Source organism: Alligator sinensis, unplaced genomic scaffold (genome assembly GCF_000455745.1).
Source record: "Alligator sinensis unplaced genomic scaffold, ASM45574v1 scaffold1086_1, whole genome shotgun sequence".
Lineage (NCBI taxonomy): Eukaryota > Metazoa > Chordata > Crocodylia > Alligatoridae > Alligator > Alligator sinensis.
This window is the reverse complement of record NW_005842600.1, coordinates 399,943-426,000: the sequence shown is the minus strand read 5'-3', so window position 1 is coordinate 426,000 and position 26,058 is coordinate 399,943. Positions and strand designations below refer to the sequence as shown.

The 26,058-nt window shown below is 49.9% G+C and overlaps 1 protein-coding gene across 4 annotated transcripts in view; it reads left to right on the top strand.

Moving 5' to 3' along the window:
* Positions 1-26,058, top strand: part of LOC102379301 (diacylglycerol kinase beta-like) — a 248,317-nt gene that overhangs the window by 154,388 nt on the left and 67,871 nt on the right. For all 4 annotated transcript variants that reach the window (XM_025214742.1, XM_025214739.1, XM_025214740.1 and 1 more), the window contains 9 exons: positions 8,878-8,995; positions 10,696-10,784; positions 11,734-11,850; positions 14,351-14,449; positions 15,350-15,466; positions 16,347-16,420; positions 21,899-21,973; positions 22,137-22,222; positions 23,608-23,697. In XM_025214742.1, the coding sequence (XP_025070527.1) occupies positions 8,878-8,995; positions 10,696-10,784; positions 11,734-11,850; positions 14,351-14,449; positions 15,350-15,466; positions 16,347-16,420; positions 21,899-21,973; positions 22,137-22,222; positions 23,608-23,697 (865 nt within the window). The remainder of the gene's footprint in view (positions 1-8,877; positions 8,996-10,695; positions 10,785-11,733; positions 11,851-14,350; positions 14,450-15,349; positions 15,467-16,346; positions 16,421-21,898; positions 21,974-22,136; positions 22,223-23,607; positions 23,698-26,058) is intronic.

Here is a 26,058-nt window from a genome sequence, read left to right as displayed (position 1 = left end):
ATGCTGTCCACATCCCTCCTGAAGTGCGGCTCCCAGAACTGGACGCAGCGCTCCAGCTGCGGCCTGACCAGTGCCGCATAGAGGGGGAGGGTCACCTCCTTGGTCCTGCTTGAAATGCATCTGTGGATGCACGACAAGGTACAGTTGGCCTTCCTAGCCGCCTCCCCACACTGCCGAGCCATGTTCATCTTGGAGTCAATAATGACTCCAAGCTCCTTTTCCACCTCCGTGCTGACAAGAGGGGAGTTCCCCAGCCTGTAGGTATGGTGCTGGTTGTTCCTCCCCAGGTGCATCACCTTGCACTTGTCTGTGTTGAACCCCATCCTGTTCTCCTCCGCCCATCCTTGTAACCTGTCAAGGTCCGACTGTAGCCTGTTGCTCCCTTCTATTGTGCCCACATCCCCCCACATCTTGGTGTCATCAGCAAATTTGAACAGGGTGCTTTGCACCCCCTCATCCAAATCACTGATGAAGATGTTGAACAGGGCGGGCCCGAGGACCGAGCCCTGCGGGACCCCACTGCCCCCGTCCTTCCAGGCCGAGAAGGACCCATCCACTACCACCCTCTGGGTGTGGCTCTCTAGCCAGTTGGCGACCCATTGGACTGTGTGGGTGTCTACGCCACAGTTCCCCAGTTTCCTAATGAGAACGGGGTGAGAGACAGTGTCGAAAGCCTTCCGGAAGTCCAGGAAGACTATATCTACTGCTACCCCTGCATCCAATGATTTAGTGACCTGATCATAGAAGGCCACCAGGTTGGTCTGACATGACCTGCCGCTGATGAACCCGTGCTGGTTGCCCCTGAGCATGCATTTCCCTGCTGGCCCCTCCTGGATGTGTGCCAGAATAATTTTCTCGAACAGCTTGCCCAGGATCGAGGTAAGACTGACTGGCCTATAGTTTCCCGGGTCCTCCTTCCTCCCCTTTTTGAAGATGGGAACCACGTTTGCCCTCTTCCAGTCCTCCGGCACCTCTCCAGAGCACCACGAGTGCTCATAAAGCTGTGCCAGGGGACTCGCAATGACCCCGGCCAGTTCCTTTAGAACTCTAGGGTGGAGATCATCCGGACCGGCTGACTTAAAAACATCCAGCCCCTCCAGCAGCTCCCTAACTAGATCCTCACTTACCCTGGGCTCAGGTGTGCCTATAGGTAACAGTTTCATCTGCATATCTCTCAGTCCTGAGTACCTGGATTAGGAGAGCAACATGGAGGGAGCCAGTAAGGGTGGGGTAGGGCTTGACTAGCTGGGTGGGTGTGGCACTCCACCAAGAAATAATCCCCACCCACTTGCATACCCCCCAGCCTGTAAATTGGGAAGATGATGGTCCCATGATCCCATTAGTCTGTGGTTCACCCAGGAAAGGTTTGGAGGATGGGAGTGAAGTGGGAAAGAATCAAATGTAACCAAGTTGTTTTCCTCAGCTAAGTAATTAAGAAAGCTTGCGCTGCTCTGCCTACAGAGTAATAGACAGATGCAAGACAGAGACACATAAGGCGCAGACAGAAGTGACAGTTTGCACCTGATCTGGCCCCTGAGAGTGCTCTACAGCCATGGCCAAATGCATGGCTGGAGAACGCTTTAAAAGGGCCTAACCTCATGACAACCTGAACCCTCATTACATAAGTGTTCAGATCAAGATGCTCCGAAGTGGAGCATATTCATTAACTTCTGTCTGTGGATGCCAGGAGCAGGGCTCAGCTGTCGCAGCCCAGCACTGCTCCTGGTGCCGTTTTCAGAATGGAAGAGGGGTAGGAAGCAGAAGAAGCCCATTCTGGGGAGTGCCCCACCCTGCAGGAGGGTGTGGAAACCCCAGAATTGGACCCCCGTCCCCTGCCTTCTCCCCCTTCCATCCTGAGACAGAATGGGAGCTGTGGAAGGCAGGGCAGAGCTAGGGGAAGAGGCTACAGAGACACAGCCTCTCTCCCTGGATCGGCTCCAAATTGGAAAGTGATCACCCAGCCTCCCAACCCAACAGTGAACTTCTGTTGGATCAGGAGGATCAGTTTAACTCAGGGGTGGGCAAATTCAGCCTGCGGGCCAGATGCGGCCTGCCAGGCCATTCCATCCAGCCCGGGGGACCCCTAAAAAATTTAGAAAATTAATATTCATCTGCCCCTGGCTGCCTGTCATGCGGCCCTCGATGGCTTGCCAAAACTCAGTAAGTGGCCCTCCACCCAAAATAATTGCCCGCCCTGGTCTAACTCATGGTGCTTTCTGTGACGCACCTAATAGGTGGAGCAGGGATCCAGCCCTAAGCTTGCATTTTTAAAATCCATTATCTCTATCCCTCCTGGATGTGAAGAGATCCCTGAGAATGTACAAGTGTAGCGGATGCAGTGGTGTCTACCTCAGCCTGCAGTGATAGCCCTGAGAAGCCCCATCCAGTGCAGTGATGCTCAGCCACAGTGTGGGAACATGAGATCCTTTTAAGGGTGCTGCACAGCACAGTTAAGTGAACAAACACTTAGCATGATTCACAAGGTAAATCTGGAGATTTCAAATAGGTATCCAGCGTGTCCAAAGCATTCTGCACTGTTGTGGCCTTTCTGAGTTGAAGTATAGCTCTATTTTTTTGTAGTAAAAAATTAAGTGAAAGCTTAGAGATGGCACTTTTCTGAGAGGTACCTTGAGTCTAACAAGGGGTGCCTTGAGTCTAGAAAGGTTGAAAACTACTGCATTGTGGTCTCCAACCCAGCTCTTGGAGCCTTCCAGCTTTCCCTGTTGAATGCTTGACTGTGTCTGTGGTCCAGTGGTGTGGTGTCAATACAGAACCCCGCTGCATGTTCACAACTGAAATTATGGAGGAAGGTTCAAATACATCAAATTCAGTTTCCAGAGAACTAGCTCCTGGTTCGTGTGCTGACCAGGCCCTTCAGGCCAACTCCTTTTCTGCTGATTACCTGCCTAAATGTAATGCTTTTCCACCCCACCTGCATCCCTGGAAAGCTGTTAATGTTTCTGCTCTTGTAATGCACCATCACTTTGGCCTTCAGGCTAAGTCACAAAAAGCAGTAAGCAGGAGGGGTCACTCCACCCACTTTTTCCATTAATGTTTTTTCAGGAGCTTGGGAAGGGGAAAATAGGTCCACTTGAGCATCTAATAGGTGGACTAGGATCTAGCTCTTAGCTTTTATTAACCAGAGTTGAAAACCATGGGCTGGATTCTCAACATAAAGCTGGGTCATTCAGGTCCCTGGTGTGTCCTCAAATAGACTGAGCTCTATGACGTCTAGGATTGATTTAGCAGGGTAGGAAGCTAGGGCTGGTTCAGTTTCACATCAACACCTTTGGATGCTTTTATTCATCCTGTCATTGATACATGAGCTGAGAAACGAAAATATATCTGAAGAGTTCAGGAGGGGCCACTCCTGCTTGAGTCCTAGAGAATTGAGTGTTTGTAATTATAGACAGGAACTCTGCTGTCTCCAGACAAATTAGGAGAATGATTTACTTGGGCTGCTGGGAGCAGATATCAGTAGCACGCACTTATGCATTTAAAATGGATGAGAATGTTAGGAAAGAGGATGAATTGTCATGAAGAAGCTGACGCTCTTGAAAGAGAGTGCCAGCATATACGAACCACCTGTATCTGATATACAGCAAGTATATCAGCAAGTAGACATTGATTTGGTACAAAACAAGGTCTCTAGCCAAAATGAAGAGGTCCTTAGCATACAACTAAGAGTGGCCAGAGGCGAGAATGTCCTCATAGCCAAGTAAGACTACCTAAGGGGTTCCTCTGACCAAAGACTGCTGGTGCTAGCAGATCCTACTGCAATTAATAGCAAAAAGGCCAAAACAAATCATTGTCTTGTAAGAACAAACCAGCTGAAGGCAGTATCATTCTCTGCTGTGATACCTGGGAAACGTATGCACTACTCTGAGTGCACTAGCTCTCCTGGTGCTGATGGGACAACTTCAGTGCTCAGTATTAAAATATACTCATAAATAACCCTCCTCCTGTAAAAGATCTTAGACACCTAAGGGTAAACTTATTCTACCCTTCTCAAGTCCCTGAAACTGTTAACCTGGCTACTTTTGTGGCATGCTCACCTTTGCCATAAGACTAAGTCACAGAAAGCAGGCAGGACACTCTTGCCTTTTGCATTCATCATTTCTGAGGGACTTGGGCAGAGTGGAATAGCATCCCATTTATGCAGCTGAATCCACTTAAACATCTAATAGGTGCAATGGGATCTGGCTCCAAGTGCTTTGGCCTAAGGAAATCAGTAAAGTCCCCACTGCTGCATGTTTCTTCATCACTCACTGGCACCGCAGCTGATTGGCAGTGCCCATTCATCCTTAAAATCGTAGAAAATGAGGGCTGGAAGGGACCTCAGGAGGTCGCATCTAGTTCAACCCCCTGCTCAAAGCAGGACCAGCCCCAACTAGATCATCCAGCCAAGGCTTTGTCTAGCTGGGTCTTAAAAACCTCCAAGGATGGAGATTCCACCACCTCTCTGGGTAATCTATTTCAGTGTTTTACTACCCTGCTAGTGAGAAAGTTTGTCCTAATATCTAACCTCAATTTCCCTTGCTGCAACTTAAGCCCACTGCTCCTTGTTCTGTCGTCTGTCACCTCTAAGAACAGCTTAGCTGCATCCTCTTTGGAACCACCCTGCAGGGAGTTGAAGGCTGTGATTCAGTCCCCCCTCCGTCTCCTCTGCTTCAGATTAAATAAGCCCAGTTCCCTCAACCTTGCCTCACATGTGCCTTAGCCATGTGCCCCAGACCTCAAACCATTTTTGTTTCCTTCTGTTGGACTTTCTCCAATTTGTCCACATCCTTTCTGGGTTAGTTCTGTTATGGACATATCTGCTTGATCCAAAGGGGACCCAATGAAGTCAGAATAAGTTTTCCTACTGAAGTCATTAGGATCTGGGCTTGGCCCTCAATGGTCTTTGAGCTTGTGAAGTTTTATGAATGAACAACTTGTTATGTGTCATGAGGGTATTGATTGCACGGTAGTGTAGGTTTACATATATGCTTGTAGATGCTGTGAATTTCCACTGCTGGCCAGATTCACTCTGTCGAGTAAGTGCTAGCACCCAGTGGGGTTCTTTGGACTGAGCAGTGCACAGGGCAGCAAATCTCAGAGCTTTAGGGCTCATGGCACACCTACTCTGCATCAGGTGGTGCAAGGGAGCACAGCTGTGAAAAAAAAACACCCTACCCACTCATGCTTTTCCCTTTGAGGAAGCCAGATGTCAGGGCCAGGCTCTATTTCACCTATTAAATGTGTAAGTGGATGCAAGTATGAAAGCGTGACCCTATTCCATCGTGCTTGAAGTCCTGAAAAGCTGTTAATGAAGAAGGTGTTTGGGTCCTCCACTTCTTTGCTGCTTTTTTAAGCTTAGGGATAAGATGATGGTGTCTTACAAAATGAGATGCATTAATGGACTGGCAGTGCCCTCATCTCCCCTGCTTTTCCTACAGTCTGTTATGTGCTGTTCCTAGCATTCTGAGTATTGTGCCCTGATCTTGTGGGTGAGAAGCTGAAGTGGCCATTTTGGGGATTCCATGCATGAACAATTGCCTGTAAATGCAGGGGACTGGAGCTGATGGCTCAGAAATGAAGGCTCCTTCCAGTCTGATGTTCTCACACTGTCCCCATGGACTGGACTCTGTTTGCTGAACTTTCTAAAGGCTCAACACTGAACCTTGGCCTTGGACTTTAAAGCTTCTTGTGAGAGAGGGGCAAACCCTATGATGAATCAGGGTGGCAAGAGGTTCACAGTCAGTGTCCCACCCCACAGCACACACCAGCAGGATCCACTTTGTGGACACTGGGTGGGATCTGAAACAGATGCATGGAGTGGTACTGCCCTTTTCCATTCCATGCCATTATCGTTATTGAAGTGAAGCCTAGGTCAGAGATGAATTTGGTTTCACACAGAGATGTGCTTTGGATCAAAATGATATCTTAAGAACGCACATCTTCACTGATTTGCAACACAATCCCCATAGAACTCTGTTTTAGGATGACTGCAACCATCAGATGTCCATCCAGATTGGTGTCTTCCTGGGAAAACAGGGCGAGCCATTTTAATACTGTTATATAATGGCAGGTAGCGGCAACTTTAGCCAAGGAATGGTTTTTGACTTGAGCCCCAAATATAGCAGTCCATTCTCTGTCTCAGCCTGCTTGGTGCAGGCCTGGAGTTCTTGGGTTGATAAAATCAAGCTAATGAATACTCCCATTTTGCTCTGGGCATTGGATACATTCATGCTTGCCTATCCAGCTAGAGACAAGCAAGAGCCGCTGCAGCCATTGTGCCTGGCTTAAGGTCGTAGTCCACTCCAAGCTCCTTCAGAATTTGCAGTTATTGCTTTTGTAGATGTAGCTAACTTAAAGGTGCTTTGAAAGTCAAGGCACTTGTTTTGAATTTTTGTGTTGTGAATTCTTGGCTGACTCGCTGTTATGCTTGGCTCTACACAGCTTTTTTGGTATCACTTTCACTTTGCTAACAATAAGGGAGTGGTCTGTATCACAATCTAAACTGTGATAAGTGCGGATGGGTAGTATACTGGCAGGTCTTTCCTCCTGGTGATCACGAGGTCTAATAGGTGCCAGTGGCCAGATAGTGGGTGTCTCCCTGAAAATTTTTGATGCTCTTTGCCTGAAAAGTAGGTGTTAGTGATACACAGGTAGTTTAAGGTGCAGAGTCTGAGAAGATGTTAGACCCATTTTCATTAATTTTTCTGATGCCATGATGTCCCAGGCAGGTTGGCCAAGAGTCATGATCTACGTCTACTCGAACATTAAAGTCCCCTTGGAAGGGAAGCCTCTCATTTGATAGTAGGTGCTCAATGACTTGATGCAGGGCATTGTAGAAGTTATCTTTATCATCTGAACTTGCCTGTAATGTTGGTGCATAGGCACTAATGTTGTCAACAAAATAGTCAGTTGGCTGTAGTCAGAGTGAGATGATGCAATCTGATGTCCCAGTGGGGTTCTCCATGGTTTTAAGCAACCTGTTGCAAACTGCAAATCTGACCCCATGTAGGTGAGTATCTTCTGCACTTCTGCCTTCCCAGAAAAAGGTGTAGTTGGCTTCATGAATGGAGCCTGAGTTGGTGAATCTTGTGTCCTGTAAGGCTGCAATGTTGATGTTAAGATTTTGCAGCCCTTGATCAATCAGTGAGGTCTTCCGGACGTTGTCCATCATCTGTAAATTGTCATTCATGCTAAGACACATGGTTTTGACATTCCAGCTTCCCAGCTGGAAGGTTTTAAGGTTTCTTTTCTTGTTGCCTGGTACTTGATTTGCCATCTGTTTTTCAACTTTTGGTCTAGCCCTACACACCAAATAAGGCAGGCAGACCATAGCAGATCAGCACCTTACTGGCTGGGCTCTGCTCAGCTTAAGGTGGGCAGTAGCTGACCAGTGGAACACAGTTGGTTCCACCCACCGATGAAGGTGACGCGTGGCACTCTACACCAATTGAGTTCAGCTTACAACCCATGACTGCCCCCTTCCATATTGTGTCCCTACAAGTAGCAAAGATGGAGTGTCCTCTCTATTCAGTTTTAACTGCAGTGGCCTGGACAGTTGATATGGAGATGCTGAAGTTGCCCATATATCAATGTCCCCCTCTTAGCCTAGTTGGTTGATCCCAAAGGAAAGACAGAAGCCAATACATTTGGAGCCAGCTTAGCTGCAGGAGCTGCTGGTACAAAGAAGATCTTCCTTCCATCCACCTCTCGGGGCTCCACTCCTAGATTAGTTGCCAACCAAGGCTGGAGAGCCCAGTCCACCCCGCCATGGAATCCTCCTTTTGGTGCCATTTCCTCCACCCAGGGTACCCCGCTAGAGCGGGGTACTAGTACCGTGCTCTATGTTGCTCCTCCATCCAATGCCATTAGGACCATAGAGGTTGTTAAGCTATGTCCTGCCGCCTAGCTCTTGGCATTGACAGCTGTAGGTAGTAACATCTACTGTCATAATGGTAGCAGACCTGGCCTGGTCTGACCTGACTATACTCGCACACCTAATCAGTAAAGTGGAATCTGGCCCTTGGGAGTCTGTCTTTCTGAGTGGGTCGATCGGTAAGGTGGAGACAAGTCCCCTGTGCTGGGCCGGCCATGAGGGTGTGCGGCTGATGCCTGCCTCGCTTCATGCAGCCTTGTGTGTGGAATGAGTGGAAGAAGCGGGAAGTGGAAGAGGAATAAGCCAAGAAGCACAGAGAGTTTTAAAGGCAATAGCACTGCCACATAGAAAGCAGAAAAGGTGAACGGACTGAGAGACATGCCCTAGGGGTTACCAGAGGCAGGAATTTTAGCAGCCCTGGGTTTCATAAGGGAGAAGAATGAAGACAGAAGCCAGCCAGGTTGACTGCCCTTGGATCACCCTACACATGCCTTGCTTTTAATATACTTCCTCTAAAGCATCCACTGCTTATCAGCTGGATACAGGCCTATTTGCTGGACAGAGACAGTGGGCCTAGGCCCACCAGGAAGCCATAAGTCTCCCTCAATTAGAGGGAGACCACTAAATGCCACTTAAGTCCTTGGGACAACAGAGAAAGAGACAGAAATGGGAGTGCAGGTCATAGGATAATAACTAGAGCTCCAAGACGGGGACACCGAGCAGAGAACCCTGGCACCCACTGACTCTCAGTCCTATCTCAGGATAGGATCCTAGCTAAGATAGGCATGGATGAGCGAGAGGTAGACAGCCCCGCCATCATCCTGGTCAGATACAGGAGACAGGGCTAGATGAACCTGTGGTCCAATACACCCTGGCTGCCCTTGTGTTGTTACAAGGGTTAGAGCAGTGATTTCCAATCGGGGCATCCTGAATGGCCTTGAAGTGGCCACTGGGGGTTCCTTCTTGGCCTCCCCTGACCGACTGCTGCTGTGTTTTGCCTGCAGAATGTGAAGGATGATGGGCAGCATGCCTGGAGACTGAAGCACTTCAAGAAACCTGCCTACTGCAACTTCTGCCGCACCATACTCCTAGGAGTCCGGAAGCAGGGCCTGTGCTGTTCCTGTGAGTCCTGCACACACATCGGCATGTGACCCCTGTCCTTGTCCTGAGGCACAGACCTGGCCTCTCCCTTTCAGTATAGCGTAGTTGCCACCATGCTGGATGAGCCAGCCTGCCAGAGGCCATTCTTTAAACAAAGGAAGCCACATGTTGCTGGCTTTCTGGATTTAATGCATACCCCTGAAGCTGGGATATTCAGGGCTTGTCTATGTCATGGCAGCAGTGTGTCCTGGCCCAGAGAGCTCCAGCATGCTTCACCTGCCTGCTTCCTCATGCACAGTCCTAAACACAGATATCACTCAGGAAGGGCTGTACTGGGTGGGTTGGGGGAAGGGGGTGTTAGGGCACTCCAGGATGGGGAGAAGGACATTGCAGGTTTAACAGGGAGTGCAAACCCATCTAACTTGGAGGTGTCTCTACCCATGCTGGAAATGAGCCAGTGAGGCCTTCCCAGTGGCTTCTGTTAAGCAGCTGGAGTCTGAGGTCTCAAGGACAGGCAAAGGGGGACACGTGGAGTGTCTTCACCGGGCTCTGAACTCTGCCTGCTTTAGCTGTTTATGCAGTACTGGTCCCCCATCTGCCAGCAAAAGAGCACTGCTTCCATCTCCCTGGGGTGTCTTCCTGAAGGTTGTTTGATCTCCTAATCCCATCATTACAGGGACTTGTTCCTCCAATGGTTGAGCACATCTCAGGCAGGTTTGTGTGCCTCTGAATCCTCTGGCTTCAGGTGTGGTGTTGTTGGGTCAGGCTGGGAGTCAGCAGAGTTGGATAATGCTTGACGTTTCCCTAGAGGTGCCGGACATCTCACAGACACGTGAGACAGCAGGCAGCCCACACTCTTATGTGGTGCCTGTGGTTGTTGGTGGCCCCTCCTCCCCTGTAGCATAACTAGGGCAGGGTATCTGGGGCAGCTTCCCGGGCACTGACTTGGGGGAGGGGGGGAGGGAATGACAACACTACTGCAGCACCCGCTGCATGATTGAGCTGGCCCCATGTGTCACAGCTGCCCTGTACACTGTTTTGCCTCTGCTCCTCTCAGCAGTTTTATGCTAGTCTGTGCATGGATTCATATCCTCCCAGCATTTTCATACATTTTTCTGATGCCATGATGTCCCGAGCAGGTTGGCCAAGAGTCATGATCTACGCCTACTCGAGCATTAAAGTCCCCTTGGAGGGGAAGCCTCTCATTTGATAGTAGGTGCTCAATGACTTGATGCAGGGCATTGTAGAAGTTATCTTTATCATCTGAACTTGCCTGTAATGTTGGTGCATAGGCGCTAATGTTGTCAACAAAATAGTCAGTTGGCTGTAGTCAGAGTGAGATGATGCAATCTGATGTCCCAGTGGGGTTCTCCATGGTTTTGAGCAACCTGTTGCAAACTGCAAATCTGACCCCATGTAGGCGAGTATCTTCTGCACTTCTGCCTTCCCAGAAACAGGTGTAGTTGGCTTCATGAATGGAGGCTGAGTTGGCTAACCTTATCTCCTGTAAGGCTGCAGTGTTGATGTTACGTTTTTGCAGCTTTTGATCAATCGGTGCGGTCTTCCTGACATTGTCCATCATCTGTAAATTGTCATTCATGCTAAGACACATGGCTCTGACATTCCATTCCGTTGCCCATGCTGCAAGGCAGCTCTAAGGTGGGTGCCACGTGGCTGTGTGGAGAGTTTAGAGGTGACTTCTGTCTTCCTCTCCCTTGCAGTTTGTAAATATACTGTCCATGAAAGGTGCGTGTCCAAAGAAATCGCCTCCTGCATCAGCACTTATGTGAAATCCAAGAGAAACACAAATGTAAGTAGTGTGCTTGTGGGTCTCCACTGACTAGCTTCCATTGCAGGTCTGCTCATGCCAGAGCTATCTGTGCAATCCTTAGAGACCACAATGGGCCTGTCCTTGTGAGGGGGTCATTTCCTCCATTCTGTATCTGAGGCCTAGCAGCAGGAGATGAGTGAAGCTTTAGGAAGCCATGGTCTTCCTCAGTGGGGTTCTTAGCTGACCTGTGGCCAGTGGAGTTGCTTAAGATCTTGAAAGGCTCTCATCAGTGCTTAAGGGGCTGAAAGGCTCACATCAGGTTTAGCACAGACTCCACCTTTGAAGGTCCAAACCCAGGCAGAATGAATTGTAGGGAGGGTGACTATGGAGCCAGGTGCCCACCAGCAGACTTAAATATTGGAGCATCATTCCATGGAACCAGCCCCTGGCCACCACTGAGCTGTGGGGATTGTCTTTTCCTGTGGTTTGCTGTTTGCTTGAGGCTCCCCAAGCCTAGAGAACCTTGGGCTTTTCCTGTGGTGGGCAGGTGTGCCTCTGAGGAGCAGCTACATTTAGCAGGACAGCATCCACTGATGTCTGGGTTGCTCCCCACTTGTCTGCTGGGTAAAGCAGGCCAACATCCTCTAATGTCTAGGGAAAGGAGTAGTGGCAGCCTATCACACTGTCCAGAACCCTTTATCCCAAGTTTTCTAGTGTCCTCTGAGAGCTTTGGATTCATGGACTCCTCCAGGACACACACCGTGCAATCTTGTTCTGATATGTCCTCATTATTCTGTTTAGTCTGTCACACTTGCTCCTTAGGACATGATCTAAGCCCAAGACTGCAGTCCCCACCCATTCACTGCCACTCAGTGAGAGCACTCAGGTCCTGGGCTGGTACAGGGTACCAAGGGTGCCACAGGCTGGCCGTGCCCTCAGTCTGGGTGCATAGTGCCATCCCTCTTTCTTTTCTCTCCTGTGCTTTTAGGTGATGCAGCACACATGGATTGAGGGCAACTCCCCAGTCAAGTGTGACCGGTGCCACAAAAGTATCAAATGCTACCAGGGTATTACCGGGCTACACTGTGTATGGTGCCAAATCACAGTGAGTACGTGGAGTGAATGATGCGCGGGCTTTGCTGGCACCCAGGGGTGCTGGGGAGATTTTTTTTCATAGACATCAGGGCTGGAAGGGACCTCAGAAGATCACCAAGTCCTGCCCCAGATGGAAGGGCCCAGGTCATTAGGTTGCAAAGGCTTCTTTTTCTCAGTGACCTGCTTACATCCAGCTCTAGTCTGTATCATTCCAAAGCCTGTTGCCACTGGCAAGGAGGAAGCAAGCTTTTGGCCTCGTGGATGTGACCTGGGTCAATCCAGTTCCTCATGGGCATGGGCCCATGTTATACAAACTGATGTCATCTTGAGCTGGGAGTCTCCATTGAGAAGCCAGTGACGGGCTCATCATGGAACATGCGTAACTTAGCTGCCACTGCAGTAGATCTGGGCCAGTGGAGGGACTAAAGAAGCTTTTGGTCCTGCATTTCTTCAGGCAGTGACCACTGGGCTCACTGCAACTGAAACACGTGACTCTGAGGAAAGGCTTGTACAGTGGGAAGAGAATGAAGGCAACTGTCCCAGGGAACCCACATGCTTCTGCTGCCCCAGTGACACTTATAAAAGAAGGTCTGGCAGGTCCCGTGGCCTGATGCACCAATACTTGTGCCTACAGCTATGTGCTGTGTGCACCCAAGATTAGAGATTTTGCTAACAGTTTCTGCATGCTGCTAACCAGGGTTGCACACCAAACCAGGGTCATGTAGTGCAATGTTGAACTGGTTGCCATTCCAGTTCCTCTCTGTGCTCTTGGTTTGAGGTGCCCATGTCTGCAGCTAACTGAGTTGGTTGCACATCCAGCTGTAAACAACATTAGGAAGAGATATGCTGTTTCTTGGCTTACTCCCCCAAAACCTCATTCCCAGGGGGAAGAGACAATAGATGCTCCTAAAGAGTTTTAACTTTTTATTTACATAGGATTAAGCCTTTCAGATGATACCCTACATTATCAGTCTTTGTTGCTGAGAGAGCAAGGTCTGAAACTAGTTTCCACACCACGACTTCTAAACTGGTATCTAGCTCTACCATGACCTCTTGAATAGTTGACTCCTATTATAGTAAAGCTTATGTGACCTCAGTGGCCTTCAGACCCCTGAAAAATATCCACATTCTTCCTTTGTGTAGAGCAGCCACATGGGGAAATAGTCCTGCTTCCTCAAGCACAAGGCACTAATACAAGCATCGGCACTGCGTGCCCCTTGTGGTAGGAGTTAATGCAGTCAGTTCTACACCCTCCCCTGGCCCTGGTGCCGGCCTCATTAAAACGTGTGCAGGAACAAGCACACAAAGAAGAGAAAACTTACCTGCTGGTGCAGTGATTGGAGGTCTTTGACATGCGGTATGCCCATAAGCACTCCACTCTCCGCCCTCTGCCCCCTCAGTCAAGGATCCTGACTGCTGTGGGGATCACAGTGGGGAAAGGACTGGAGTGGCAACTTGGTTCCTCTCTGTCCTCTGTGCCCATGGCTGGGGCATGAGGGTGACTAGTTTAAATGCTCAGAGTTGCAAAGTCTCTGGCCTGGGTCCCTTGAAACGGGCACATCTGGAGGAGCTCCAGGTATCACACTGTGAGTAACTTTACCTTAGGCAGCACCAAAAAAGGCCTTGGCTTCTGCCTTTACAAGGGAGCACTGAGAGTCAGGGGTGTGGCAGGAGGCAAGAGTCTCCCGTGGTTCTCCAGCCAGCTGTTGCCGGTGGGTTTCTTTGGGTGATAAATGAGCCGTGAGAGGTGCCCTTGGGAATGGTGGTGATGCTGGCACTCAGTCAGCTCCCTTGTACCAGGCTGGGATGTCACACTGCAAACTTCCTCCTGCACTAGTCCACCTAGAAAGGGAACGGCACAGCTTTCCCAAAGCCACACCAGGCCCTCCTGTCCCCTCTCCCTCTGCCCCAAAGGTGCTGTGGGCCATCCCCTGAGAACTGCTCTGAGCTGATGGCTTCCTCTCCTTGTCCCTGCAGCCCCGTGCCTCTGTGCCTGGAAGTAGATGGTGGTAGCACAGAGGAGGCAGCTTTGGCAGCTATCTGCTCTTGCTCTTATTTCTCCCTCCTGCAGGCCACAGCCCTCTCAGAGCCTTGTAGTGTGAGTGCCATGGCCCCTGACTAAAGCAGCCCTGGGCGCTCTTCTCCTGAGGTAGAAAATAACCAAGGCAATAGGGAGAGGTTTTAAGAAAGCAGACAATGGAGCAGGAAGGAGGAGATTCAGGCCCATGAATGCTGAGGGGGATTGGAAGCCCCTGCCTGGGAAGTCATGGTGCCTGAATAACCAGGCTACATATTACTGCTCCTCTGGCATCAGACCAAGCCCAAGGCCCCCATCATGCAGACCTCCTGTGGAAAGCTGGTATGTTTGGTGCTTATACATACTGTGCAGGCCTTCTCTGCTGCTCAGCTCCACATGATTCCCTCACCACAGCCCAGAGTTGGGGTGCTTGGAGGGGAGGCAGTCATGCTCACATCCCCTTTCCTCTCTCTCTCTCTCTCTTTTCATCCAGCTTCATAACAAATGTGCCTCTCATGTGAAGCCAGAGTGTGATGGAGGGCAGCTCAAGGACCACATCTTGCTGCCTTCCTACATCTGCCCAGTTGTTCTGGTAAGGAGGCCTATAGGGGCTCATGTGACAAGGGCTCTGTACGCTATAGACACCATCAGATAGCTGCACATACATGTGCGCGTGCCCCCTCATAAGTATGCCCCTCTTCTGCCCCAGACGTCTTTCTTAATTCAAAGCCAAGCTGGCACAAGGGCATTTCCTCACAACACAATCCCTAGTATAGCAGTACCCAGAGACTAGCATTAACCCACTAGAACCACCGACCTTCCACAATATTCAATGCCAGTGGCATCACCGCCATCAAAGCCCACCTCAAAGAACTGCCAGGCGTGGTGAAGGGTAAGACTGAAAATGCCACTAAAGTATTCCCATGCTCTGCAACGATGGGTTAAGAATACACAGCATGGTATCAAAACGCAGGCAGACATCTGCTGTCCACTTCTGTTGTGGCTTTCAAAGGCTTGGATCCACTTTGTGACATACGTGGCTAAGCTAAGCCATGCACACGTGCCTTCCACCTACACACGTATGACCTGTTATAATGGGGTGTCACAGTGGCCAGTCATTGCTGACATTAGGACACGCAGGGATTGCTCTGTGGGTGGTGGCAGCGTGTGCAATAGGGTGGAAAGAGACATGCGAGTGAAGCCGTACTGGGAGGCTGCTGTTCTACTGGGAAATTGGCAGTCAAGGCTACAGTTATGCCATGCTTCTCTGCCTCTGTGCCACAGCTCTCAGTGAGTGCATCTGTGATGCTTATGCCTGTTTGCCTATAGAATGGTCACCATTCATTTTGTGAAAGCTTCCAGATACCGGGTGCACCAGTAGCTTTCTCCTAGCTGAAATTATCCTAGGGGGTCAGGTGTGACAAATGAATGCATCTCTCTGCTGGTCTTCAGCCGAGTGCTAGCTATTTTTCACTTTTCTCCCCTTTAAAAGGAAAGACAGCCCCATTCAAGGAAATCAGACAGCGATTCTCCTGCCAGCACCAGTCCAGATGATGCCAACCAGACCTTCAAGTTCAATTCTACCACCGTGGATGGGCAAGGCTTGCAGGTAGGTGGCTGAGAGCTGCTTTCTGCTTTAGAGCGTGCCCCTGCTGGGTGTGGAGCAAGAGGCCTGGTGTCAAGAGTCCCTCTTGAATTCTCTTGCACTGGCTAATGGCAGAAGAGGCTGTGACTGAGGAGCTACCATTTACATGCCTTCAGCATTGCTTTTCCACTGGTGACTGTGGTGTAGCAGAGCAGGAGTTGCCAGCCTCAGGGTATGGAAACCAAGGCAGGGACAGTCTGGCCTGGTGAACCTGTCCTGGTGAGACTGTTTCCCAACAACCGCCTTTTTTTGCCTACCATGTGACCCATTGCTCCTGAGGCTGTATTTCCAGAAAGGACAATAAAGAGCTGATTACTAGGGCGGATATCATTGCTCTGCTTCTGCTTGCCCTTCCCATCCATTGGTTGCCTTCCTTTGCTCCTCTGGTCTTGTCCTCAAATGGCAGTCTGTCCAGGGGATGGGCCTTCTCTTTGGCCTGTGTCTGCAGGGTGGTGTCTGCAGGGTGGTGAGCCCAGAGAGGCTGCAGCGGCTAGCCACTACTGCAATGCACAGGGTTCACAGTAGCTATATCAACCGGCAGAACATGGGCCTGGCATTGCATTCCCTGCTCCCATCGTGTACCAGACAGTTTTTTGTCTGTGTAGAACAGTGGCCATGACTCTGCCCTTGAGGTCCCTCCCTGGCCTCTTCCTTCATATGAGATTACTCCTCCAGTGCTAGAAATGTGGACCATCCAGTCTGACAAGGCTGCATGGCTCCTACTTACCCTTTGAAGGAGATTGGGTGCCCCCCTGAGTGCCCTCCTTCCTTCCCCTGTGCACACAGAAGGACAGTTTTTGAATGTTTTCTAAGGAGGGTGGTTGTTCTGCTCTTTGCATTTCAGATCAGCCCCCGGCCTGGGACACACCCGCTGCTGGTGTTTGTGAACCCCAAGAGTGGAGGGAGACAGGGAGAAAGGTACGTTGTCGTCTTCCCAGAGGGGATGGCACTATCAGTGACCACCCCTTGAGGCCACCACTTTTGTCCTGGGGTCTGTGGCATGGGGCATGACTGGAGATGGGATCAGGTATTAAGGGCTCTGTGATGAGCAGCAGGCATGCTGTGGTCTACTTCTGGCTTTGTCCGCCTAGCACCATCACTTAGAGCCAGAGCGCACATGTGGGAAGTGCCTCCTGATGCCTCTGCCAGGCAGAAGGCAGAGGGACTGGGCAGTTCTCTGCAGAGGAAGAGTCCCCAGGGCCACAGAAGTCAGTGCCCATGAGAGCAGTGGGCAGGATACAGGATCTTATGCCCAGGTTTCAGCCAGCATTTCCCAAACTAGGTGCATGAAAGGCTCTTGGAAGGGCACATGAAAACCATGACAGCAGTTGGTGGTCCCCCTACACCAGCCAGTCTTGTGCCCCCCTACTCTATCCACCACCACTGCAGGAGAAGTGGTAATGAAGGCAGCAGCACTGGCTAAAGTAGGGGGCATGAGTGTGCCCAATTTACTGTGGTGAGGTGTGAAGGTTTGGGAAATGCTGCTCTCAACCAGCACCCGACCATTAGGGGTTAGAATGAGACCTTCTTGAGGCAGGGTAGCCCAGAGCTGCTCATTGCATGGGGTTTGCACTGTCCTTTGAAGCATCTAGAGTAGGGCAGAGGCAGGACTCAACGATCCTTGGGTTTGGTCCCCTGCTACTCATTTTGACCAGAATTTGGGGGATTGTGTATTACTCCAGTTGAGGGAGGAGCTGGGGACAGGGAAAGGTCTCTGTCCTCCTGCGTGTTTATAGGAACATACAAAATCTAGTTTACTTGAGCATGGTGGAATAAAGCAACCAAGAGACAGTTTCCCTTGCTCTCAGCCTGCTTTTCTGGATTACCCCAGCACCACACATCCATGCAGGGTCAGGCTGTCTTCCCAGTCCCTGTTTCTGCATCTGAGCTATCTCCCTTCTAGACCTTGTGCCAAAACAGTGTACAGCAGCATCTGTTCACCTCTGCTCTAGTCTGGATGTGGTGAGAGTACGTGTGCCTTGTGTTGTGGGCTAGGAGGCTGCTGTTTTTTCAGCCCTCTGCTTCCCTAAGGGAGTGCAGTGACTTCCCACAGCTATCCCAGTGGAAGTGCTGCAGTTCAACTTGCTGGTCTCCAACGGGTTCAGTACAACCCGCATCTCCTGACTTAATGTTGCTTCATGGAGCCAGAAATGTTGGGACCCTAAACACTCATCCCAGATGCAAAGGAAAGAAATGTAATGTCATTGCTTAGAAGTGATACAGACCTCCCAGTTTACAGTCACAGGGTCCTATTGGGGTCCTCAGTACAAGACTTTTTTGCTCCCATCAGGACCTCTTTGAAGGTTTCCACTCCCTGATTTTCTTTTAGCAGGTAGGAGGGGTCTCTCTCAGTGAGTCCCACTCCCCCATTTTCCCTATCCATCTGTAGAGTATCTGTGGTTTCTGTGTCCCTTCTGACCCACTGGTAAACCGAAGCATCTGAATCCAGTATGACAGGAGTTTGGAAGAAGCGAAGACCACAATGACTCTGAGAAGGTCAAGGAATGCTTTGCTGACAGCTGCAGTGCCGTTCTTACCCATCTAAAGCAGTATCAGCAAACTCACACATGGGCTTTTTGTGGTCAGAGCAGAGCCCAATCAATTCAGTGGGCGTCAGGGTCTCGGTGAGTTTTGCATGGCCTTGATTTCTTTTTTTTTTGTCAGTGAAAATTCCCTCCCATGGTTTTGTCTATGCCAGCATTTACCAGACCACCTGGCACACATGTTGCAACCATAGTTCCTTTTTTTTTTCCACTGTTCTCTGCTTCTCAGAAACATTTTTCAGGCTGACAGGGATAAGTTCCTATTTCAGATCTACAGACACATTAGCAGCTCTCCCAAGACCCAGGGTTTTGGTCAGTCCCCACCTGTCCTTTGCAGGGAAGTTACCACTGGATGTAGTCATCATCATGATTCATAACTCTGGCAGCAAGACAACTTGCTCCATGCAGCCAGTTACCTGTAAACTTTTGACTTCACCCAGGCCACATCTTGAAAGAGAATTACTGTAGAGTGAATTGTACAATGCCTTTCCTGGCAGTGAGGACACATTTGTTAGCCATTAGGAAATCCAGCCCAGTCATTAGCTCATCTTCTATCTTGGGTTCCCAGATGGGTTTACTCAAATTCTAGAGCTTTAATTTTCAAACTTGATTTTCTTAGTTTGTGCAGAAAGGCACTTTCTGCAGATGTTGTCTCTCCTTGAGACCATGAGGTGGCTGGGTCTGGATCCCCTGTGTCCAGCACTCCTGGCGTGTCTGGCTGAATAACTGTTCTGTCCAAGCCAGTGCCTGCTACTTGCTCTGCCTTTTCAGCTCCTATTATACATCCAGTAACCAAGCTCCTAGCTCGAAAAATACCCTGACTCCTCCTTGTCCCTCCAGGCTTTGCCCCTTCAGCTAAGCATCTCCTCCCGAGACCCCTTTCACATACTGGGAGAATTTCAATTATAATGTAACATTCAAAGCTTCTAACATTCTTTCCTGGCCTGCTTCATAGCTGTAATTGTCCTCCTTTCATGGTCAGTTTTTTCAGTGTCAGCATTCAGCTGAACTGCCTCTTTTAGTTTCAGCATTGTGGTCAGTTCCCCTTTCTTTACAAATGGAGTTGATCACTTTTATTCACTACTCAGTGAGGGGATGACCTGGATAAGAATCCCATTTGCCATCATAATGACTAGGCCCTGAGCTGTGCTTACAGGGCTCGTGGCTATCAGTTTCCATCTTACTTGCTTCCCCTTCTAATGTGCTGCTGTATGGAAAGGCTCTGGCTGGCTCCATGCCCCATTTCACAGTCTTGGTGTAGGGAGGTTGTTGGCTTCCTTCCTTTGACCCTGATCTGCAAGTCCAAGTTCAGTTGAACATCTATACACTGGTCCAATGCCAGTCTCTCCTTGGGGGTATCTGGGTATGCCATGAATATGAGTCCCTTCAGGTCTCTTGCCACTTCAGTCAGGCTCTTTACTGTGCTGTGGTCAGCCCTGATCCTTGGCTGGCTCCAAAGCCAAATTCAAAGGGCTTATTCCAGGTCTGGGCAACTACCTGTAGCAGCCTTGGATCTGAGTGGCTCATGTTGACTGCTAGAAACCCTTCTTCCTCTCCCATCTCCCAGCCATGTGTTTGGCTTGTGATGAATCATAGAAAATGAGGGTTGGAAGGGACTTCTAAGTTGGAAGGGACTATCTAGTCCAACCCCCTGCTCAAAGCAGGACCATCTTCAACTAGATCATCCCAGCCAAGGCTTTGTCTAGCCGGGTCTTCGAAACCTCCAAGGATGGAGACTCCATTGCCTCTGAGTAACCTGTTCCTGTGTTTTACTACCCTCCTACTGAGAAATTTTTTCCTAATATCCAACTTAAACTTCCCTTGCTGCAACTTGAGACCATTGTTCCTTGTTCTGTCATCTGCCACCACTGAGAACAGTCCAGCTCCATCCTCTTTCGAACCCTCCTTCAGGTAGTTGAAGACTGCTATTAGACTGCTATTCGGTCTTCTCTTCTTGAGACTAAATAAGGCCAGTTCCCTCAGCCTCTTCTCATAAGTCATGTGCCCCAGCCCCTAACCATTTTCATTGCTCTCTGCTAGACTCTCTCCAATTTGTCCATATCCTTTCTGTCGTGGGGGGCCCAAAACTGAACACAGGAGTCCAGATGTGTCCTCACCCATGCTGAACAGAGGGAAATAATGAGTTGAGTGGAATGTTATTACATAGAAAGTTGCTTTTTGGGAGTTTTCCTCTGAGTGTTTTTGTAATGTTTGAACTGGAGCAATCCATCCTCTCCTTTCTGGGCCTCTGGGCCTCAGTGGGTTACCCCATGTCCTCAGACAGGGCCCATCCCACATTGGGGTGTCTGAGCTGATCTGTGACCTTAGATTTCCTTACGGAGCAGAATGCCAGGCTTCTAAGTCCTGGCTGCAGCTCACCTCTCTCAGCAAGTGCCAGGATGGCCAAAGATTTCTTGATCTTCCCTATTGTGAGGAAGAGCTTCTGGGCCACAGCTGTGCAGTGGTCAGTGTGTCTCACTAGGTCAGATGGGGATTATTGCAGCTGAGCTTCCTGGTCTGTCTGGGCACTCTGAAGTGCCTTTTCCAACAGAGATTTCACCCACCTCTGCCTGCCAGTCATCACGTGGCTCTTTCTGGGGAACCTCTAAAACCTAGGCGACTTGCTGCTGTGATGTTTTCTGTGTTCCTGCTTTGTCTCCATTCCTTCTGGTCATGTTTTAATGCTTTTGGGTTGAGCAGCACTGTTATTCGCTCCCTACCTGCTCACAGGTTCACTCCTGACACTAGTGTAACCCCTTTTGACCCACAGGATTACTTGCAATTCAGGGCAGAGCTGTCTACCTCATTCCCACCCTGTATTCCCCCTGCAGTTTTAGTCACCAAGAGCCACCATGGGCCCTGGCAGTGGGCAAGGAGGTGGGGGTACATCCTGTGCCACACAGTGGCAGAGAGCAGATGCTGGAAGGGAGAATGACTGGGTCTGACCAGGGTTTTTCCCCTGTCCCTCCTTCTCACTTGCAGCCTCCACCACTGAAGGTCCAGGCAGCTCTGATTCAGAGGCTGTGCTCCTCACGCCAATGCTTGATAGCTGATGCCCCTTTCTTCCAACCTGTTGTAGGTTATTCTAGTTCTTGGGAGAAATTGGTGATGGAATCAGGCTTCTTTGGTATTTATTTGCAAGAATACTGAAAGCCCTGCTTTTTTGAGCACAGGAAAAAGCAAACAACCAGATACAGTGACCCTACCCTACAAGACAAGAAAGCTCTGCCCTACAAGACCCTGAATTGTAAGGGGATTTATGTCCCTTCCAGCCAGCAGCTTGACCCAAAGACCAGGAGCTCAGCCCAGAACTCTGAAGCCCCCATCCTGAGTCTTGATCACACAACCACCACACCGCAGAGACCTCTGCAAGCCTGGCCAGCTCACTCCACCCCTCAGTTCCCCGTCCTCACAAAGGAGTTCCCAGCATTTAGCTATATCACAGGGGTAGATGATTCCTTCATATCTGTAATGCATTTAGAAGGGAAATTCAGATGTGAGAGATCACTAAGTATGCTGCCTTTGCTGCTGTGAACCAGGTGGGCATGCTTCATCAGCAAACTCAAGTGGAGGTGGTTGAAAGTGTTTGTACAAGTGAGGAATGCTTCTGCAGTTAAATTCCCACCAAGGATTCCCTGGGATGCTGCCCCCAACCTTTTCTGCCTTGGTGGGGGGTGTACAGTACTAGGAGTCCCACACAAGGTATAAGGATGGAGAATGCACAAGAGAGCCCCCGATGGCCCCATCGGTCTCTGTAGAGTAGAGGAACCAGCAGGGGCAGAAAGGCAGTTGCATGTCTGTTATTTGCGTTCAGGAAAGTTTTCTTCTGATCCTCTCACTCTTTGTTTCCTAGAGTTCTTCGGAAATTCCATTATCTGCTCAACCCCAGACAAGTGTACAACCTGGACCGAGGGGGACCAACTCCTGGGTATGGAGATGCACTGTTCAGCTACTAAACAGTCCCCAGCCTCCTACACCCCTTCCTTCTTGCCTCCCCTCCATTTTCTGCTCCTTTCCCCACCTCTCCTCCTCTTCTTCCCCCACCTTCCCAACTACAAACTCCTTTCTCTCCATTTTCTTACATTTTCCAGATTGAATTTTTTCCATGACACCCCAGACTTTCGTGTTTTGGCCTGTGGAGGGGATGGGACGGTCGGATGGATCCTGGACTGCATAGGTAACTAAGAATCCATACTGCTGAGTTATGACTTCACAGACCACAGGCCTGGAAAACTGGTTGAGACCTTACAGTGGAGCTGTCCTGGACCTTGGAGCAGACCTGCACCGAGAGAAGGACTTAAGAATTATTATTATCCCTTTCTTGCTTGTGCAATTGGCCAAAATTCAGGACAGAGTGGGTTATTTCCCTTAGGAGGTGTCATTGTTGATGGAGCCAGGTGTGTGGTTGATGTAATCCTGTGTATTTTTCAAATAATGTTCTTATAAAGACCTGTTCCTCTCACCAAGCAGCAGGAGACGGGTCCTTTGCTTATACTTCTAAGCCCCTTTCCAGCCAGCACTTAACCTAAATTCTCTCCCTCTTACTTTTTCTCCAAGCCACGTGTCCAGTGTTAGTTTTGGCTTTCTGGTGCTTCTGTCTCAGCTCCTCTGCTGTTCCTCCTGCTTCTGTCACAGAGACAAGTAAATGCATCTCCACCAAGCAATACCCAGAGAGCCCTCTCTGCCCTTGCCTGCCTGTGTTCAGTGCACAGATGTGCCTGCATTTTGGGTAGAGGCTAATTTTGTTTTAGGTGCCTCATTCCTTAAAGGAGATCAGCTGGTTCTTATGTCAGCCAGTTTAGCTGAGATTTAATCCAGCCCCTAATACTAGCAAGTGAACGCAGGGAGGGGCGTCTTCTCCTCCTGAGCTTCCATGTCTCCTACTTGCCCTCAAGCTGCTTTCCTGCTGCCTTATTGCTACACATGCCTGCCTCCTGCTCCCAGCTTCATCTTCTGCTTTATGGCTCTATTTTATTCTCTGCTATGGCCGCTCAGTCCCACCAATGCAGCAGAAGGGAGATGCTGGTAGAGAGGGGAGGGAAGGCTGAAGAGCATGAATAGGAATATCATGCAGCAGAAGGGAGATGTGGGTAGGGAGGGGAGGGAAGGCTGAAGAGCATGAATGGGAATGTCCCATTCATGCTCTTCAGCCTTCCCTCCCTTCCCTATCCGCATCTCCCTTCTGCTGTGTGAAAGCTGGGTTTTCTGCAGGGAAGCCCCCATAGCCAAGGAAGCCTGCTCCTACCTGCATGTGCCCATCCCTCTACATGGTCTGTGCACTCCCTGAGCTCACCTTCTGCACTCTGGAAACTGTAGTGTTGTTCATGTCCTGAGCCTCACCTGCCTCTTGTGTGATCAGCCCAGTGCCCAGCTGCAACCTGTCCTCCTTGAGTTGAGGCCACAAAGGAAGAGAATCGCTCAGTTTGCCTCAGGAAGGATTGTCCTTTAAGCTGCCTCTCCAGCCTCCGTGCTGTTTTGGGCAGGTGGGTGGCTGACTGGGTTCTGTCCCAGGGCTGCCTGCTTGTAGAGAGCCTCTGACACCTGTTTCTGTTTGGGCTGCAGACAAATTGAACCTACCGAAGCACCCGCCTGTGGCCATCCTACCGCTGGGAACTGGCAACGACCTCGCCAGGTGTCTGCGCTGGGGAGGAGGTGAGGCATCATGACCACTCTAGTACTATTTGGCTGACAGGGCTCTGCCAATTCAACACTTATGCATCCTGAGACGTGCCCACATGCCTCTTGCTCTGTGTTCAGAGGCCAAACACTCCCTTCAGAGGTGTGCATGGACACAGGGCACAAAGAGCCTCACTAACTTGCCATTAGGACACATATTTTGTGTAATAACTTTGTGGCTTATTCCTCATTTGATTGCGCCATTAATTGAATGAACATGTGGCCAGGTCACTACTGGAGAGTTTAGCCAATTAATCATGTCTTAACTGTAATTTCTGCCAGGGGCCTTAGAGTCAGCATGTGCCCAGTGGTCTAGCTGCAAGCTTTCTCTTAACACTGGTTAACCATGGTTGGCAAAAAGTCACCCTGCATCAAGCCAAAAAAGTACCCCTACTTAGTCACCTGTCTGCTTCACCAGAGATGCAGCTGGCCCCAGGAGAGGGCAGACTCCAGGATTCAGACCCACGTGCGCTCACAGTGGACTTTTCTTCTCCCACCCCCTTTGTCCTCTCATCTCTCCTTAGATAATCAATCCAGCTGGGATAGCAAAGGGCTTTGAGACCTATTTCTAACTCCCTGTAATGGGCAGTATATATGCTGGTCATACAGGGCTTACGTGGATGGGATAATAACAAGGAATTCTCTTTGCCGGTGCCATAAGAGGTGATGCTACTCTTTGTGGCATGGGGTGGCACGGGGCTGTGTTACCTAAAAGCACAGTTCTCCCTAAGCACCCACAAGCACCCTCATCCACTACATCCCCTGGAACCCTAAAACCAGCAACCTCCGGGTTAAACTCTTGCAAGCAGGGAGTGCTCTCTTGGCAGCTGGTCCAAGGCCCTGGCACTTCCTTCCTTCCGGAGGAGGAGGAGGTGAGAATGACCACAGAGCTTTCCGCCTGCACAGTGAAATGCTAGCCTTGTAGCATGGTGTTCCCACAATGGCAGCAACAATCTCTTAGCATGGAAAGGTGGGCTAGTCATGCACACCCAGGCAGCTGGGGAGGAGGAAGAATTATAGTCCCCTCAGTGGGCTCTCCTTTGAGATAGTGGGAAACGCACATCCCATGGCGATAGACAGAGGAGACAAACCCAGATAGAGAGCTGGGCATTGAGGCCACCATGAAGCATGCATGATTCTAGCCTAGCTGTTACCCATTTTTAAATCATCCTTAAGCCAGGGATGGCCAGTCCTCAGCACCTCATGTCCTGGAGATTTCACGGGGGTGGCTCGGAATTTGTACAGTGAGACCAAACGAGCCTGGGGGTGGGGTAAGTGTGAACCAATACATCCTTTGCCCTGCAGGAGACTATTCCTGCTTGGGTCAGTAGAATCCTCATAAAACTTGGCCCATGGGGGTTGTAAACTGGGGCCCATTTGGTTCTGCAGTTTGACATGTGATTCAGGTTGCAAAAACATTATCCCAGCCAAGGCTTTGTCTAGCCGGGTCTTCAAAACCTCCAAGGATGGAGATGCCACTACCTCTCTGGGTAACCTGTTCCAGTGCTTTTCCACCCTCCCCATGAGAGAGTTTTTCCATCCATCTAAACTCAACTTCCCTTGCTGCACCTTGAGCCCATTGCTCCTGTTCTATCATCTGCCACCACTATAGTCTAGCTTCCTACAATCCAGCCTAAATCCCTTGTGGTGATTTAAACTCATTATTTCTGGTCTTTTCCCCTGTGGACACAAAGAATAGTCCTGCCCTTCTCTTTATAATAACCATTTAGAAAAATTTATTATCAGGTCCCTCCCCATGATCTTCTTTTCTCCAGACTACATAGTTCCAGTTCTTCCAAACTTTCCTCATACCCCTAATCATTTTTGTCACTCTCCTCTGGGCTAGTTGGTCTACATCTTTCTTGAGGAGCTGTGCCCAAACCTGAATTTCTTACCTGGCTTTCAGGTGAGAAAGTGACCCCAGTGTGCTGTAAGTGCACATCCTCCAGATCTGGAGTCAGATGTGCTACTATTGTGCCATAAGACACCTAAAAGCACATGTATGCAACCGGGGTGGGGAGCTGGGCCCTGATAACTCAGGAAGGTGCTGCCCACTGCCTGGTTTGTTGCACTGAGTGAAACCTACTGAGAAAACAAGCCCCTTGCTGTGAACAGAAAATGAACCTGCACAGAGAAACCCCACTGGATTTCAAGTCCAGTGCCTTAACCACTCAGCCAAATGCAACTTCTAAGGACACATATGTTACCACTCAGGAACTGTCCTCTGCAGAGCATCTGCCCAGGCTGTAGCTCTTTGTGCCAACAAACATGGTGTTTCTGCCTGGATGGGGAGGAGAGCTGGTCCTGTCCACTCTTCACTCTGCTCACTGCCATGTC